The 17,245-nt window shown below is 39.3% G+C and overlaps 1 protein-coding gene across 1 annotated transcript; it reads left to right on the top strand.

The window, feature by feature from the left end:
- Window positions 1–10,915: 10,915 nt before the first annotated feature.
- Window positions 10,916–17,022, top strand: Bmp15 (bone morphogenetic protein 15). Its single transcript, XM_004646264.3, has 2 exons — window positions 10,916–11,288; window positions 16,166–17,022. The coding sequence occupies exons 1-2, from the start codon at window positions 10,937–10,939 to the stop codon at window positions 17,020–17,022; spliced, it is 1,209 nt and encodes a 402-aa protein (XP_004646321.1). The 5' UTR covers window positions 10,916–10,936.
- Window positions 17,023–17,245: the final 223 nt, after the last annotated feature.

Below are 17,245 nucleotides of genomic sequence, written 5' to 3'. Positions count from 1 at the left end.
TTGTTTTGTATTTTTGGTGAAACCAGGGATTGAACTCAGGCCCTTGTGCTTGCCAGGGAAGCACTTATTCCACTGAGCCATCTCCTTGGCCCAGATGATTTTTTTTTATTTTTTATTTTTTTGCGGAACCGGGGATTGAACTCAGGCCCTTGCACTTGCCAGGGAAGTGCTTATTCCACTGAGCCATCTCCCCAGCCAATTTTTGGTGAATTTCTATACTGATTTCCACTATTATTATACCAGTCTACACATACATGGACAGTGGATAAGGGTTCCTTTTTCCCACAGCCTCTCTAGCATTTGTTATTGGTTGACTTCTTGATGATAGCCATTCTTTCTGGTGTGAGATAGAATCTCTCTTTTTTTCTCCCTTGTATTTAGGACAGGGTCTACAGGGTCTCACTACATAAATCAGATTTGTAGTGATTCTCCTGTTTTCAGAGAAGCCTACATTTAATAATTTACTTATGTCTTCTTAGCAATCATAAACACCGTCACAGGTACACATACATGTAAGTATTTGAAATGCCATTATTTGTAGTTGTAGCATTTTATTCACCAAATTAAACAATTGTATGTAACATTTGATACACATATGTTACCACTGACTCTGTATAGCAAAACAGTAGGGCGAGGTAGCACTGGTCTGCACTTTTCCTGCACTGTTCTTGAATATTCAGTTCTTGCTTACATACCATAAAATTGAATTATAAATAAATCACTAAAACTTACATAATAGTGTTACAAACTTATTTACAAAGTTGTGGAACCACATTACAAACTGCCCAATCAGGCTGCAGGTTAAACATGCCTTAGTCTAAATGAACTCAACTATTCCCAAGTCTTCAATTATAGTGTGTATGCCAGTGACTCCCAGTTTTGTATTCCTAGATTCCTCTTTTGAATTTTCTTATATCAAACCACCTATTGGATATTCATTTGAAATCCTATTATCTGTAATCAAACTCATTCTTTCTTTTACTCCCCAAACAACATATTCTTCCAGTGCTCCAAAACTCAGTAACAAAGACCAATAATCCTCTAATAGAACATACCAGTATTAGATTATTCTTGAGACTTCGGTTTTTTGTGTGAATTTACCCCTGATGAATCCTTCAACCTTATCATGTATTCTGTGCTCATGCCAAACTTATGTCTTTTAATTCACTTGCAGTACCAAGTTCCTTTTTATTTTTAACTCAATCAATAAATATTGTACCATCTCACTGGAATATTCTTTTCCAAATCATTTTTTTCATGTGTGTTGTACTACAGATTGAACCCATGGATGCTCTACCACTGAGCTACATCCCCAACTTTTGAAAAACATTTTTGAGACAGAGTGTTGGTGTGTTGCCCTGACAGGGCTCAAACTTGCTATCCTCCTGTCTCAGCCTTACTTGATTGCTTGGATTGCAGGCATGCTATACTATGCCTGGCTCTTTCTCTATATCTTTACCTAGTAAACTACTTAATCTTTATATGTTATTATAACTATCATTTCTTTGGGCCAAACTTTAGGATTGATTAGTATAAATTGGGTCTCCCATACCAACTTCATTTCCTGTTGAATTATGTTCCTATGACAACATATAATTTTTTCATGCAAAACACTATTGATAGGTTCTGGCCCTATTATTAATTGCTGAGTTATTATGGTGGTCATCTAATATGGCTGGAGCCCTTAAAACATCACCTTATCTTCCCCAAGACCACCTCCTCCCTTCTTTTCCAACTCAGCCCAGAGTGCAATTTCCTTTCATCTTTCCTGCTACCTCAGGGAAGACCCCAAAGCTCCTCAGGTATATCTAAACATCCCCCTCAAACTCCACCCCTAGAAAAATACCATAAAAGCCTCAGTCTCCCTTTGTTCCAGTTCAGAGAATCCCTTATTTTTTCCCAGATTCTCTCTGAGTCCTCAAAGATAATAAGGCCCCTTTCCCTTTTTCCTTCTACCTTTTTCTCTGCTGCAATGTCACCTGAAAAATCTACCAACTATCTTAATTTAAAATATTTTTCATGGGTTATTTATATGTTGTCAGTCTCTACTTGATTATAAATTCTACAAAGATAGGAACACTATTATACAGTGGTACCTCAGTTCATGAACTTAATTCATTTCACAATTCTGGGGAAGATGGATATGTTCCTGAGGTGAAGGTAGGTGATGCTCTGTTCATCACCTGATGTGGAATTTGCAGAGGAAAGCAAAATTTTGCCTAACACTTTTATTTGTAAACTAAATTATTTGAGAACGAAAGCATTTATAAACAGATATTACTGTATTATTCTTGTCTGTGCTTGACACAGAGAATTGACACATAGCACAGTTAAGGGCCAACAAACAGCAAATATAGGGACAAGGATTCAATCCTCAGCACCACATGCCATGCTGACCCCACCCCCAGGCACACTGAAACAGCCACTGAGACTGGGCATGGTGGCACACACCTATAATCCCAGTGCTGAGGAGGCTGAAAACAGGAGGATCACTATGAGTCTGAGCTGCGTAGTGAGACCTCATTCCAAATATATAATTTTTTTAAAAAGTCCACAGTTAATAAATACTCAATCCCTTAGTACATGTATGAATGAAATGAGGAGGTGTAATTTTTCCTTAAAAATATATATTACCCTGCTAAAGAGGAAGGGCCTTCTGATTTGGGAGCATACTTCACAGATAATGAATGGATACTTTGAAAGATTGAAAACTATCTTTAAGAACTCAGTGAACTACTCAACAACACCGTAATAAGTTTTATCCTTGAAACTAGAGTATTATATTTTTCTGTTCTTTTATTATGTCCCCAGCACCACCCTCCCCCACTGTGGTTTCTATAAGTTTTCACTAAGATAAGAGACAAAATGTAAAATACAATTCAACATTACCTTCTGACAATACAGATTTGGGGTATGTTCAGAGATTTGGCTAGTTTTGGATTGTCTCCAAGTTTAGGCAACCAACTGGAGGCTAATTCAGTTGCCCATCAGTGTATTTACTTCTTCAATTTTCAGTTTCAGTTGTATATGAAGAATGTTGGACTTTCATCATGATTCACATGGTTTTATTATACTGTGGTAGATCTAGCTGATAGACTCCAAGCTCTTGTGTATGATAGGCAGAGTTGCAAAGCACGCACCCAGTGGCTAGTGAAATGTAATTACATTTATTGAAGATCATGGGAAGATGTGCTCAGGCCAAGTCCATGCTGACAAAAAAAAAATGGCATGACTACAAAAGTGGTGCTAGGATGACAGGAAAGTAAAAAAGCACTATACAGATAAATCTGGCTTTTGTATTTTCATGGATATGCACCCTAACCCAGATGCTTGCTACTGAGTCTTCAGGTAAGATTGACAGGATGCTGAGTCATCTCAGGTGCTCTCAATATACACCCTGTCACAGAATTTACTATAATCTTAATTACATGTGTGAGGTGCAGTGCATTGTTATGAGCCCTTATTAAAACTCAAGTAGGGCCAGCCTGATAGCTCAGTGGACTAAAGCACCTGCTTAGGCAGAGTGCAGCCACTGGGTGCCATGCCATCCCCACCCCCAGGGTGTGCTGAGAAGGCAGCTGAGACTGGGTGTGGTGGCATGCACCTGTAATCCCAGCGCTTGGGAGGCTGAAAACAGGAGGATCACTAGGAGTCTGATCTACATAGTGAAACCCTGTATACCCTGTATCCTAGGTACTAAATGTAAAAAAAAGCTCAAGCAGTGTAAAGATGATTGAAGGTCAGGTCAAGAGACCCACTTGTGTGTGCTCTTGCATAGAGCTTAAAGATTTCCTGTTGTTAGTAATTTTCTACCTCTCTGAGGATAATGGAGAAAGGAATGGCCCTAGGGTTCTCTCAGGCTCAAAGGAATGGAAGGGAGTGATTTCTCCAGCTCCACTGTTCTGTGTTAGTTCAGATCTAGGCTTGGAAAAGCGCACTGCTTGCATTCAAGCAGCTTTTATTGTCACCACAATTCTCAGAGCGCAAGGCAGAAAGGCTGAGGCAAGGAATCATGCCCAGGGAGTGTGTTCTAGATTCTGGATTCCAGATCCCTGAAGACTATAAATTCTAAATAAAATTAAATTTTACAAAAAGACTATAAATTCTGGTATTTCCAGACATCTGGTCCCAGTGATAGATGAAGGCAATATTTCCTATGGACAATAAAGAGAAGCAAATCTATCTACTACATTCCTTTTTTATCATTATTAATTTTAATGAGAAAGAAATAGCAATGAGATAGTCTGCATCTTGTATCCACTATATTCCAAGCATCAAAACTAAAAAGTGAGGGCTGGGGAAGATAGCTCAGTAGAATAAGTGCTTGCCTGGGAAGCACAAGGTCCTGAGTTCAATCCCCGGTACTGAAAAACAAAACAAAACAAAACAAAAAACCCTAAAAAGTGAGACAGAAGTTTCTGACCTTACCTCAATCAGTAGTGTAAAAAGGGTTTGTTTATGTAGACCAAGTGACTATTATTTTAAAAGTTCCTTATTTTTACAATTGGTCTCAAGTACTTTGCTGAAATCTAGTTTCAAGGTCTTTTCCACATGTTAATGCCAAACTTGATACTGGCTTTTGAGAGGAAGACAAGGCTTGCAGATACACAGAGAAAGAAAATGTTTTCTAGGGCCTGGCAAATAGCTCAACAGATTAAAGAGCAGGCCCAGGGGCCAGGGATTAGCTCCTGGGGCCTGCTGTGTCAGCCCCACCCCCAGGGTGCTGAGACAGCAATTAGCAATTGAGACTGGGTGTGGTAGCACACCCCTGTAATCTCAGCTCTTGGGAGGCTGTAAACAGGTGGATCAGTAGGAGTCCAGAGAATCCAACCTAGTAGTGAGACCCTGAACACCCTGTATACCCTCCCCTAAAAATAAAAGAAAAAAAAAATGTTTGCTGAATTCTTGAACAGACCTTTCTTTTTTCTTTCTTTTTTTTTTTCTTTTTGCAGTGGAATTTTTAAGGATAGAATTCAGGGCTTATGCATGCACTCTATCACTGACCCCCCCTCAACACCAACCTCCTCCTTTTCTTTGATTTAAAAATTGTTTAGTTACTTATATTTTAATTGACAATAATTATACATATTTATGGGGTACACAGTGATTTGACTCATGCATTCATGTGTAATAATCTAACCAGGGTAATTAGTGCTTGCATATCCTTAAACAATAATTGCTTTATGTTTGAAGGTGGATTTTTTTTGGGGGGCGGGCTCAGGATGCCTTCAGGGTAGGTCTAGTTTGCCCTGAAGATCTGAGGATCGAACCACAGTATCCAAGCCTGACTGCTTTGCTTAAGCAGGCACTTAAACAACTGAGCTAATAGGCAGGCCCCCAATTACTTTATGTTTGGATTCCTTCAGACTCTTACCTCTTAGTGTTGCAGGCAGCTGAGTTAGGTAAAAAAAAATGCAGCCAGACAGAGCTAGGCCCTTCAATATAGAAGACAAGATCACTTTACAACTTTGAGAGAGATTGACACCCCTGCTGTAGGCCAGACCTCAAGACAAAAGCTCAAACAAATGCATACCTCCCTAAGGACAGATATCAGAGATTGATATTCGAAATAGGTCTCACTTTGAGAGTGCCAAAAGCTCTTATTCTGTATTTATACCCACTTGCTATGTGACTTGCTTCCCCTTTCAATCCTGGATTTAATTAATTTTACTGAGCAATTTGCTTGTAATCTTATTGGCTGACCATAGATTTGTCTCACCTCATGCCCACCTAAGTGAGTTCACATGTTCTCCGTGCTGGACCAGCCTCACATCAAGATTTTGCTCTATAAAAGTCCCTAGAAAAGGCAGCTTCCCAGACAACCCACTCTGATTCCCTTAACGGAGGTTATGGGACTTGAGTCCCTTTTCTTCCCCCCAAGAAATATATTCATTGTGCTCTTAACCTCCATTGTTCCTAAAATTCATTATTTCTTGGTGCAGGTATCTTTCAGGTTGGGAGTTTTATTTCCCTATATCACTAGTACTCTATAAAATATTCTGAAGCTTCTTTTCCTTTGTCCTAAACAGTATGCAGTGTCTTCACTATAGTGAATTTTTCTGATACAGGCTCCATTGTTTTTCAATCATGCATGTTGCCTGGAAAACTGACACACAATAGAAAATGGAATGATATTATTTATATAGCCAGTCTTTAGGACATCCAGAGAAAGTCCATCTTTTCTTTGTCTAATGTAGAGGAAATCAGTTATATAGCCATCCACCCTCCAGATTTGGGCTTTGAAAAGTTCTTTGCTTGCATCCAACAAGCAGTCATTGTTACCACAATCCCTGAAGTAGGTAGTGCTATTGTTATACTTGTTACTAAATGAGGAGGCTGAGGGACTGAGATTAGGTCAGTTGCCTCATATTGCTAACCTAGTTAAGTGTCAGTTTTTGCCCAGGCAGTCTGATTAAGTGCCTGCCTTCTTAACACCTCCAATCATGTAGTAGATGCTTGTTAGATATATGTTGGATGAATATTCTGCAAGGAAATGAAAATTATATCTATGTAAAGAAAAGATTCTAGTACACATGTATACTTCATACAGTGGCCATGTTCTTTAAATTAGATACAAATATATTCTTTGTAAATTTCATGCATTTTTACCAATCTGTACAATATCTTATAGTTAGAAATTTTTCATACAGTACATTGAGTTCCTGCTGCTCACAGACTCTTGAAATGACCCATTTTTTGTGTGTTCGGTTCTTTTTATGTCATACTAGTAATTTCTTTCTAAATTGTCAAGTTTTATATGTTTAGTTATTTAACATACTTACCTTTTCTAAGTGTTATAGGCAACTAAGTTAGATAAATATATTATAGGCAGGCAGATAGGCCTAGGCTCTCAGAGGAGCCAGTGCAGAAAGCAAGATACCTTACAACTGTGGGAGAGGCAAGCACCTCCACTGTGGGCCAGACCTCAAGACAAAAGATAAAACAAATGCACCCACATACTTCCCAAGGATAAACACCAGGGCTTGATATTCTAAATAACTGTAGGTTTCCTTCAGAAAGCCAGAAAGAGTCACTAACTTTAACCCCTTCCAGGTAAAGCCCCTGTTCTATGTCATAGGTTCTGGCCCTAGTATGAATTGCTGAATTATTATGGTGGTCATCTAACATGGCTGAAGCCCTTAAAACAACAGCTTATCTTCCCAGAGACCACTTCCTTCCTTCTTCCTCAACCTAGTCCTGGACAGAATTTCCTCTCACCTTTCCCATGCACATAGGGGAGATCCCAGTCAGCTCCATATATGTAATTAAAACTTCCCCTCAAGAGTCCACCTCTAGCAAAAGTCTATAAGAGTCTCAGCTTTTTTTGTATCATCAGAGGATTGCCCCCCATCTTCCCTCAGATTCTCTCCTTGTTGTTTAGTCAATAAAGGCCTCTTTTATCTTTCCTATCTTGTTACTGCACTGTGAGAAAAACCTAACACTATAAGTGACTTGCTTTCCCATTTGATTCCAATTGAATCAATTTTACCTGAGCAGTTAGTTATACTCACAATCTTACTGCTTGACCATAGTTTTGTCCCACCTCATGACCAACTTGTGATTTCCAATTTTCCCCCCCTTGGACCCACCTCACCTTGTGGATTTGTTCTATATCATTTTCTAGAAAAGGCAGGGTCCTTGGCAACCTATTTGGAACCCCCTTTGTCTCTCTCTGACACAAGATTTCTTTCTCATAATAAATATATTTTATCCTTAACCTTCGTTGTTCTAAAATTCATTCTTTGATTTTGGAGAACACAAACTTGTACCAGACATCTAGCAGGTTGGGAATATCTTTCCCCTATAAAATAAAGCAGGAAGAACAGACAAATATCCTTTAATATATCCTCTTCCACTTCCCTATAGACTTCACATTCACTCCCACCCCTAAATACAAGGCTAGAAAGACAGCTGATGCCCTCTTCTAGTTGCTTTGTGGAAGCAGAATGCATGGGTCAACTTGAGGGAATTTCCCAAAAATAACCATGTCAACTTCTTGTCGTTAATAAGAAGAGGGCTAGTTTTCATGTCATTTTCTGAACACAAAAAAGCTGATCTATTCAGCCAGGTAAGTCTCCTGAAGCCTTGGTGTGTAGAGTGATGGAATGAAAATACACAAAGGTTAAGCAACAGCTTCCTAAATGGCAGGGCCAGAAAATAAAACCAAAATCATTTTCTCTCCTCTCTCTTTGTGTTGTTTTACTGAATTATTGCATGAACTCTAATATGTGATTTCTTTCTACTTTGACTTTATATCAGGATCTCACTCTGAAAGAGACAGCAGAAAATGTTATTGAGAGATACAAGCCCCTTCCACACCATGGAGACATTGAGGGGAACCATGTCCAAAATCTGAAATAAATACTACAGAACCCTTGATAATTGTCCTACAGAAGTTCTCTGTCATCACCTAAACTTAAGAAAGTCAGATTTACTGTACTATTAATCCAGTGGATGTGAAATCAGAGCTTATGTGGTATTACATTACATTTTCCCAGTTTTCATTACACATTTTCATTGCACTTAAAATAGCTCCTACACCCACCAGATTTTTTTTTCTTTTTTCAGAACCAAGGATTGAATTCAGGCCCTTGCATTTGCCAGGCAAGCACTTATTCTACTGAGCTGTCTCCCCAGCCCTCGTTACACATTTTCATACTTGTTGGTTATTCAGGGTTTCCTTACTTTGGACCATCTGTGTATATCTTTTCTTGTCTATTACTAAAGATAATATAAATGGATCTGGTACAAGACCCATAGCAACTCTCCAGGTAAGCCAGCCATATACATGAAGTGACTAAGGCTGAGCAGACCTTGCTTAAATTTCCTGAGCTGATAGTTCAAAGTGGAGATCTAGAGATTATTGCTATTTGAGCAGAGGTCCTTAGCCCATGTCTTTTGTTTTACAGTGTATGTTAGACCCCACAGTCATGTAAGGAAAAACAGAAAAAGGAAACAGATAATTTCAAACATATAACTATTTCCCACATGTCTCTTTGTACAATTTCGACCATATGCCGTGTATCTAAAGTAGGTTTGCATGGTTAACATAATTAGTTACTTCTGTTTTCTAATAACCTATGAGATGAAATGTGTTATTTCTATTTTATAAGTGAGTAAAGTAAGGCTCAGAGAAATGAAGAAATTTGTCTTAGACAGGTTAAGTAACAGCTAATAAGAAATAGACTCATGTCTCATATAATAGAGTTGTCTGATTATAAATATTGGTTTCTTTGTGGCTGGATTTGACTTCATGTAATAATGGAGCAAAATGATAAACGGAGAGGAGAGGCTCCTAGCATATGTTTTCTTGGTCTTTTAGGAAACATAGAGCTCCTCCTGGCCATGTACATATGAATCTACAAGAAGAGTACTACTGTGGACATCAACAGAATGACTACTGTTCAAGAAAGGAATGCTCCACCAGTGTTACCATGGTAGAACTGTAAGGATCTACAGTGTTATGCAGCTTGCTGTTGGCAGAAGTTAAGGGTACAATTCTGAACAGAAAAATTATTGTAGTACTAAGTACATCAAGCTCTCTGAGAGCCAAGATAGAGTTCTAAAATGAATGAAGGAAAATAACTGGAAAAAGAAGAAAGCAAAAGACAAAGGTACCCTGCTTCAACTCTGTTATCAGACTGCTCTGCCCAGAGAAGCACACTTTGAAGGGAAGGGAGCTTGAACATCTGCCCTATTTCTTATGAATTCATGTAAAAATTAAGATCTCTCATAAAAATAACCACTTACCAACTAAAATGTATAGTTGTTTACAATAATGTTGCCTGTCCATAAATATTGCTGTTATGAAGTAAAGGCTTTCCACAAATCATGCCTGACTGATCATCCCTTTAACCAGGTCTTGACCTCCTGCCTCATCTTTTCAGAACCCCAAGAAACTTGGATAAGGCCAACTCTACATTTGCTGTCTTTCTTCATAATCCTGGCCCAGGGGCTGCCTTAATCAACTGGTCCCTCCCTGCTGTCTCCTATTAACCAGCTGGGCTAGGTGAGATCTTACAAATTCACCTACCAATGACTCAGATTTCTCCAATAAAATTCACTAAACGCTTTTCATGGAAAACTCAAACAATCCCAAACTGGAATTTCCAAGTTTAGCTACACACTAAAAGCAATCTAGATTCTCTCGCATTCCAGAGCCATTATATCACAATTCCCAGAGGGGGTTGTGATAGATCCAGGAATTCAGCATAATGGAGCTCCTCAGGTGATTCACAAATACAGCCAAGATTGACAACCACTGGTAGGTAAGCCATTTTCTTCAGACACCAGTAGCCACAATCACTAAAATCTGATATCTGCATTTTATCATTCATAGCAAATTCCTGGAACACTTGATCCCCTCAGAGAGTCCGTATTTGAGTCCAGGCACAGGACTTTTCATTCTTAATAATCATCCCAGATAATTTTGCTACAAATCAGCAGCAGAGAGTATTTTGGGAAATGCTGCATTAGAGGTTTGGAAGTGAAGCAAGAAGAGAAGGCTTCTGGCCCTTTAAGGCCTAATTAAGGGCATATGTTTAAAGCTGTGGTGAGTAGCAGGTCAGGAGAATTTGTTTTACCCTCCAGGATAAGGTAAGTTAGCAAGTTCTGGAATGGCCCTCTTTTGTGTTACTGCAGGCTCTTGAAGAAATACCACCTTGCTCCCAGGCCTGGAGAGTGGGGAAGGCAAGCTTGCTTGTTTACCTGCTCTTTCTGTTTGTTTGATGTCAACAGGCCACGTGAGAGGACCTGCTTTGGCTCTGGAGATCCTCGCATAGAAGGCAAAATAAGACCGGTTTGCCTGCCCTTTTTTTTTCTTGGCCCATCTTTGGTGATTGTGAAGCTACATTGTGGTTACTTGTGTGAAAGAAAGGTCACAGTGGCATCCTTTGGCTTAGGTTGGAACCTGTTACTGAATACTGAGCCTTTCAAGATGATTGTGCTCAACACGCTTAGACTCCTCCTTCTTTTTGGACTAATGCTTTATTTGGAAGAGAGAGTTCAAATGGCAGAGGTGGAGCAGCCCTCTATTACCTTCCTGGCTGATAGCCCCACTTTGCCACCTACTACAACCCCTGTCATGCCACTTGTTGAGAAGCTGCTAGAAGAAGCCCCTAGAAAGGAACAGAGAAAACCATACCTTCAAGGTCCTCCCCTGCAGTTCATGCTGGAGTTGTACCAGCGTTCAGCTGACTCAGATGGGCACCCTAGGGAAAACCGCACAATTGGAGCCACTATGGTGAGGCTGGTGATGCCCTCAACCGATGTATCAAGGCATCTTAGAGGTGAGTTCTGTCGCCCTATTGAGGAGAGGGGTGAGAAGTGGTGAAGTCTGCAGAGGACAAGGAATCCGTGGCATAGTCAGCCCTTATTTATGAGTGGATTGCTTTCTCAAACATGGCTTTTCAAAGCATTCCAAGCTTAGGAAAAGCTGACATCAAGCCTATCTCCTTTTTAGGGCCCCAATTTAAAATTAGATTGCATTGGGGCTTAGTGAGGAATGTTTCAAGACCCAGGACAAATAAGAAAAATATACACCCCTGTCTTTCATAGAAATATTGTTCATTGTTATAGCTCTAAACACTGTATTTGAGAAATGCTCAGCTGTTTATGTGGGGCTTGGGGCAGTTTTGCTGTTGCTTTTGATCTTCAAGGCTAAGGTAGGGAAAATGAGCAGACTCAGAAAGGCCGGAAACAAGCTAACATTGGAGGCCCTGTACACATGACTGTGTACTTAACCTTTAAGGGAGCACATTGCCATTTGCTTTCGTGGGGCAATTACCATGATTTTAAAGATAGGAAAACTAAGGAATGGATAGATTAAACAGCTTGCAAATGTCTCACAAACAGTGGGTACAGAGATAGTGTTTGAGCTCAAGACTAATTCTAAAGTTTGTCCAGAACTTCTCAAGTTGTACATACAGTATCCCCATGTCCCTGTCCACCAAGCAATTTTCCTATTTAGGCTATCTTGCTACTTTGGAATGTTGGCCCTAAATGTGTTTTGGAGTTTGCCTTGTCTCCATTAGTGCTTGATTTTGTTTTGAAAATCTGCATTAAACTGTTCTAAGATACCAGCTCCTGGAGTGTAGGGCTCTCTAGAGAATGTAGACAGCTATCAGTTTTAAGGAGCTCTTGAAATCTTCATGAGGTCAACCTGGGGATTTCTGTAATCTCAGATGACTATAGACATTGTGCCTCCATAAAACAACCAAATTTCACCTAGATGGCACTTACTGTGAGCTTATGTTGTTGCCCCAAGCATTTTGCAACACATTTTTCTTTTCTTTCTTTTTGGTACCAGGATCAAATTTGGGAACTTGTGCTTGCCAGGCAGGCACTTAAAGTGAATTAAGTGAACTATCTCTCTGGCCCTCATACAATTATTTTATAAGTGAGAACCCAAGGCACAGGTTAAATTTACCAGTGTTACCTGGCTAGTAATTGATAGAGCTAGGTGTCAAACCTGTGCTCTCAGGTCTGTTGAATCCCCAACAGATTTTAATTGAGCAGTAGGCTCTCTGGATTGGATGCATAGAGAAAAATAACTACTTTTCTGTCATCTACAAGCTCTTAGTGTAGACGAATGGATAGGCAATCACAAGAATGTTTAGATATTTAGAGTGATCTGAAGAGGTAAGCAACAAGATTCCCAGGTGGCAGAAAAGGGAAGGAGAGTGTAAGTTAAAAGGCTTCATTTAGGAGGCAATGTTTGAGCTGGATCTTGGGGAAGCAGAAAAGACTAGTATACAAGCAGGCAGAAAAGTACCTTCTGGCTTAGGAAAGAGAAAATAGCTTGGTGTGGATGGAGATTTATTCAATAAGTACTTATTCACCTAGTGAATGCTAGGTAAATAGACATGATTAAGACAGGTAAAACACTTACTGTCATGGAGCATATGTTCTTCTATGGGAGATGGATAAGCAAATATAGTTAAGTCATTGCAAATTATGGCAAATACTAAGAATGAAATAAGGTTGTTATGATATAGAATAGCAGTGCTGTCTTCTCTTTCTATGGAGTTATAAGTGAAGGTATTTTGATAAGGTGACATTTTAGCAGAGGCACATAAGGTAAGAAGTTAGGCATAAGAAAGTAGAGAAGTTCATTCAAGTGGAAGGAACATGTGCAAGGCCCTGGAGCAGTGATGGGGAACCTTTTAGAGGTTTCCATAACAAGCAGCTGGCTGCAGCACAAGTGCTGTAGGTTCACCACCACTCTGAAACAAGCTTGTCAAGTATCATTGTGACAGGAACTAAGCAAATGTGTGGAGCATGGCAACATATGAAGTTATGAGAAGCAGGAACTTCTAGACTTGAGGGGTCTGGATTCTATTCCTAAGTGCAGTATATAGCTGGGTGAATCAGATTCATACAGAAGATACAAAGTTAAAAAGGAAATTGCCTAGAATTTGGCAAACATTCCAGAGTGACTTAAAACATACTGACATCTGGGGTCTCTGAAGAGTCCCCAGAAGATGATTGCAGTTTCAATCATATAGGATGTATGAATTATCCCTTTACCTGAAAAGTTCAAAGTTAGATCCTTTTGGATCTGATCCTTACCAACCCCACCCTCTTTCTAGAAATAAGATGTCAACATCTGAAAGGCCATTTCTGACCAGAAGCATGCTGAAAGTTTAAGTTGGGTTCCTTTCCAGGCAAAGTGGGCCAAGTATAGGGTTGGGTCCTTGAAAAAATTCTTATAAGATATGATTGTGGAATAACATGAGAAAGCAAATAGAAGCCTGGCTTGGACCTCATGCAATTGGTGGATAGTTATGTAAACATGAAGGTATAAGTTGAATGTGAACATTTAAAAATATTCTGGAATAATACATAAAGACTTTGTTGAAAGTCCCTATACGAAACTCCCTGAAATTCCAGACCTGTGGCTTCCATGAAGAAAGAAGTTTAGATGAATAATATATAAATTCACATGGAAATGCTTGCTAGGACCTTTGAAGATGAGAGAGGGCTTTTTCCTAACAGTACCTGCTTTTATAATCTTTGTTTTTACCTTTGCCAGGAGGGGAAATAGAAGGTCAGAGCCTTAAACAGGGGGTGTGAGCCTTAGAGGTTTAGAATAAAGCTTTTATTCATTAGAGGATATTCAGCTTTCATAAGGTTTCTCTGAAAACAAAATACAGTATTTATGTGATAAAAGCCTGGTTAAAATAGCATTTAGGTAAGTGATAATAAAATTAATGGGGTAAATGGTTAACCATTTCCAGCAAGGAAAAGAGAAATTGAAGGACAAAGAAGAGATGGCCAAAGGAGGAAAAATTTCTCAAAAAGCAATTCTTAAACTTAGTAGAAGGTAGAAATGGCAAAAAAAAAAAGATGTTCTCAGTAGTGGGAGATAGATAAGTTACTTTGTGGTGTCTTGATCCTAGCTTTAACATGATGGTAAGCACAGCACCCTTTGCCATCCCAAAGCTTCGTGTATATAGTAATATACATGGTATACATGATGCCATTCTTAATCTATGTGTCACAATATCTCTCTTAATTGGTTACCTAACACAGACATTCCACGTTTAATGACTGAGTTCAGTTTCTGCAATCAAGGTTGCTAAGTAAATTGGTTGCTAAGTGAGGAATTATACATATGTACAATATTCAGAACAGAGAAACAGAGGAAACTCCAACTTTGATGACTTTGCTAATATTTTGCAAATACTGGAATGTGTAACAGTACATAAAAGTATAGTACTGGCCAGAAAGATAGCTCAGTGGCATAAGCATCTGCCTAGCATGCACAGGTTCCTGAGTTCAATCCTCAGTACAAAAATAAGGTAGTATACTATATAGTACAACCACCAAAAATTACAGTATTATATAAACAAGGTATACTGTCCAAAAAGCACATTGAAGCTTTATAAACAAGATGTGCAGAACTGCACCAAAAAACAGAAAAAAAAGCATGGATCATAAGTTCAGTGTGCCTCAGTTATAAAGCTGAACAGTTGTTAAATAGGTAGGTGGTTAAAAGAGAAAAATCTGCAATAGTCAACAATATAATTTATCTACTTCCATAAATAAAATATGACATATAGTTGCATATTTGAGATTTTAACCTGGTGAACATAAACATGTGACTGAACTCAAAGAAAACATGATTTCTTCATAGAAACAGACATGGTTTCAAATTTTGATTCTACCACATAACTGTGTGTCCTTTCTGTTTTAATTTGTGACTCTGGGGATTGAGCACAGGGCTTCACAATGCCAGATAAGTGCTCTTCCACAGAGACACATTCTCAGCTCTTGGCTCTGTGTTTCTTATAAGTTTCTATGATCCTCAGTTTTATTTTTTTTCAAAGTTTTATTGATAAACAGATAGCAATGAGACAGTTTCAAATCAAATTGGAAGTACAGTTTCAACAAATAATACGCTGCATATATTCTTCTTAGTGGTTAATTGCTGTACAAGATGTGATCCTATTTACAAACACCATTAGAATAAATCATTCTATTCATTAAGAGAGTGCAACTATATATCTATCCTAACCACTTTGAATACACAGATACAAAATGGACATTCATCTGTATACCCCATTTTTTCTAAGTTCCGTTATTGAATATTATAGGTGTGTAAACTCAGCAAAATATTCTAAAAGAGTCCAGTAGCCTATAATTGCCTTGGGTCTTCTGTTTAACTGGCAATGTCAGAAATTATTGACCTGAGTCCCCCACAGCTCAACATAACAGCATGGCTTTATTTCCTATATTTCGTCTTCATACTTTTCTACTGGATGGTTAAGACCAAGGTAAAGCAGGACCTATGCAACAAGAGTTGTAGCTTTTTGGTCCCGCAGTTTTCTTGGCAAAATGAAGATTAAAAAAAGTCTCAGGTCAGGGCTGGGGAGATGGCTCAGTAGAATAAGTGCTTGCCTGGCAAGCGCAAGTTCCTGAGTTTGATCCCTGGTACCACCAAAAAAAAAAAAAAAAAAAACCAAACTCAGGCCATTGAGGATAAGAGTTTATAAACATAAAAAAACCTACTATATGATGAAACACTAAAAAAATTATTGGTACCATCGTTTTCTTAGGTTAGTGGTAGGGCTGAGTACATCTGTCAATCTTTGTGGAAGTTTTATGTGTGCTATTGAGGCTAGAAGGTAAGAAGCTAACCCCTGCCCTGTGTTCTCTTGTGAAGGTTCCTGGCATATATGGACCCTGAACTTTCTTCTAGGACGTAACTGGGTAGCTTACCAACTAGTGAGAGCCACTGTGGTTTACCGCCATCAGCTCTACCTAGCGCACATCAGCCTCTCCTGCCACGTGGAGCCATGGGTCCCAAAAAGCCCAAAGAACTATTCTTCAGGAAGAGGTCCCTCAAAGCTGTCCCTGATGTCTCAAACCTGGACAGAGATGGATATCACCCAACACATTCAGCAGAGGCTCTGGAATCGCAAAGAACAGAGGGTTCTACGACTGTGTTTTATGTGTCAGCCCCAAAACATTAGTGAGGTTCTTGAGTTCCCCTGGCATGACACTTTATCCATGGATGTTGCCTTCTTGCTACTTTATCTCAATGACACTCACAAAACTGCTCAGAAGGCTGAACTTCTTCCTAGTGGCCTGGAGGAGCTTCTAGAAGGGGAATCTTCTCTTGCCTCAAGGAGGAAGTCTCGACAAATACACAGTGTAGAGCCTGAGGTTACTGCCCCCTCCTGGGAACATGATGAATCGGAAAAGAACCAGTGTTCCCTCCACCCTTACACAGTCAGCTTCCGTCAGCTGGGCTGGGATCACTGGATCATTGCCCCCCACCACTATACCCCGAATTACTGTAAGGGAACTTGTCCTCGAGTACTACACTACAGTCTCAATTCCCCCAATCATGCCATTATTCAGAATCTTGTTAATGAGCTAGTGAACCAGAGCATCCCTCAGCCTTCCTGTGTCCCTTATAAGTATGTTCCCATGAGTATTCTTCTCATGGAGGCAAATGGGAGTATTTTGTACAAAGAACATGAGGGTATGGTTGCACAATCCTGCACATGTAGGTGAGAATGAAAGTACAGCTCACTTTGGTTTCCCAAAAAATTGAAAAATGGTTTAAAAGAAATAAATATCAATGTTAAAGCTGAAATAGCTTCCTCTCAATCTGTAGGTTTGCTTGCTTGCCTTAAGTGTTGCTACTCTATTCTTTCTCCTTTTGTGAGCTACTCAGTTTATTAAAAAAGTTTGATCCCAATCTTCCAGCATAGATAAGTATAATTTGACCAACCAT

This window comes from Octodon degus, unplaced genomic scaffold, assembly GCF_000260255.1.
Source record: "Octodon degus isolate 3935 unplaced genomic scaffold, OctDeg1.0 scaffold00263, whole genome shotgun sequence".
In the NCBI taxonomy this organism is placed as follows: Eukaryota; Metazoa; Chordata; class Mammalia; order Rodentia; family Octodontidae; genus Octodon; species Octodon degus.
Note: the sequence above shows the minus strand (reverse complement) of the source record. Positions and strands in the feature narration are given on the sequence as shown.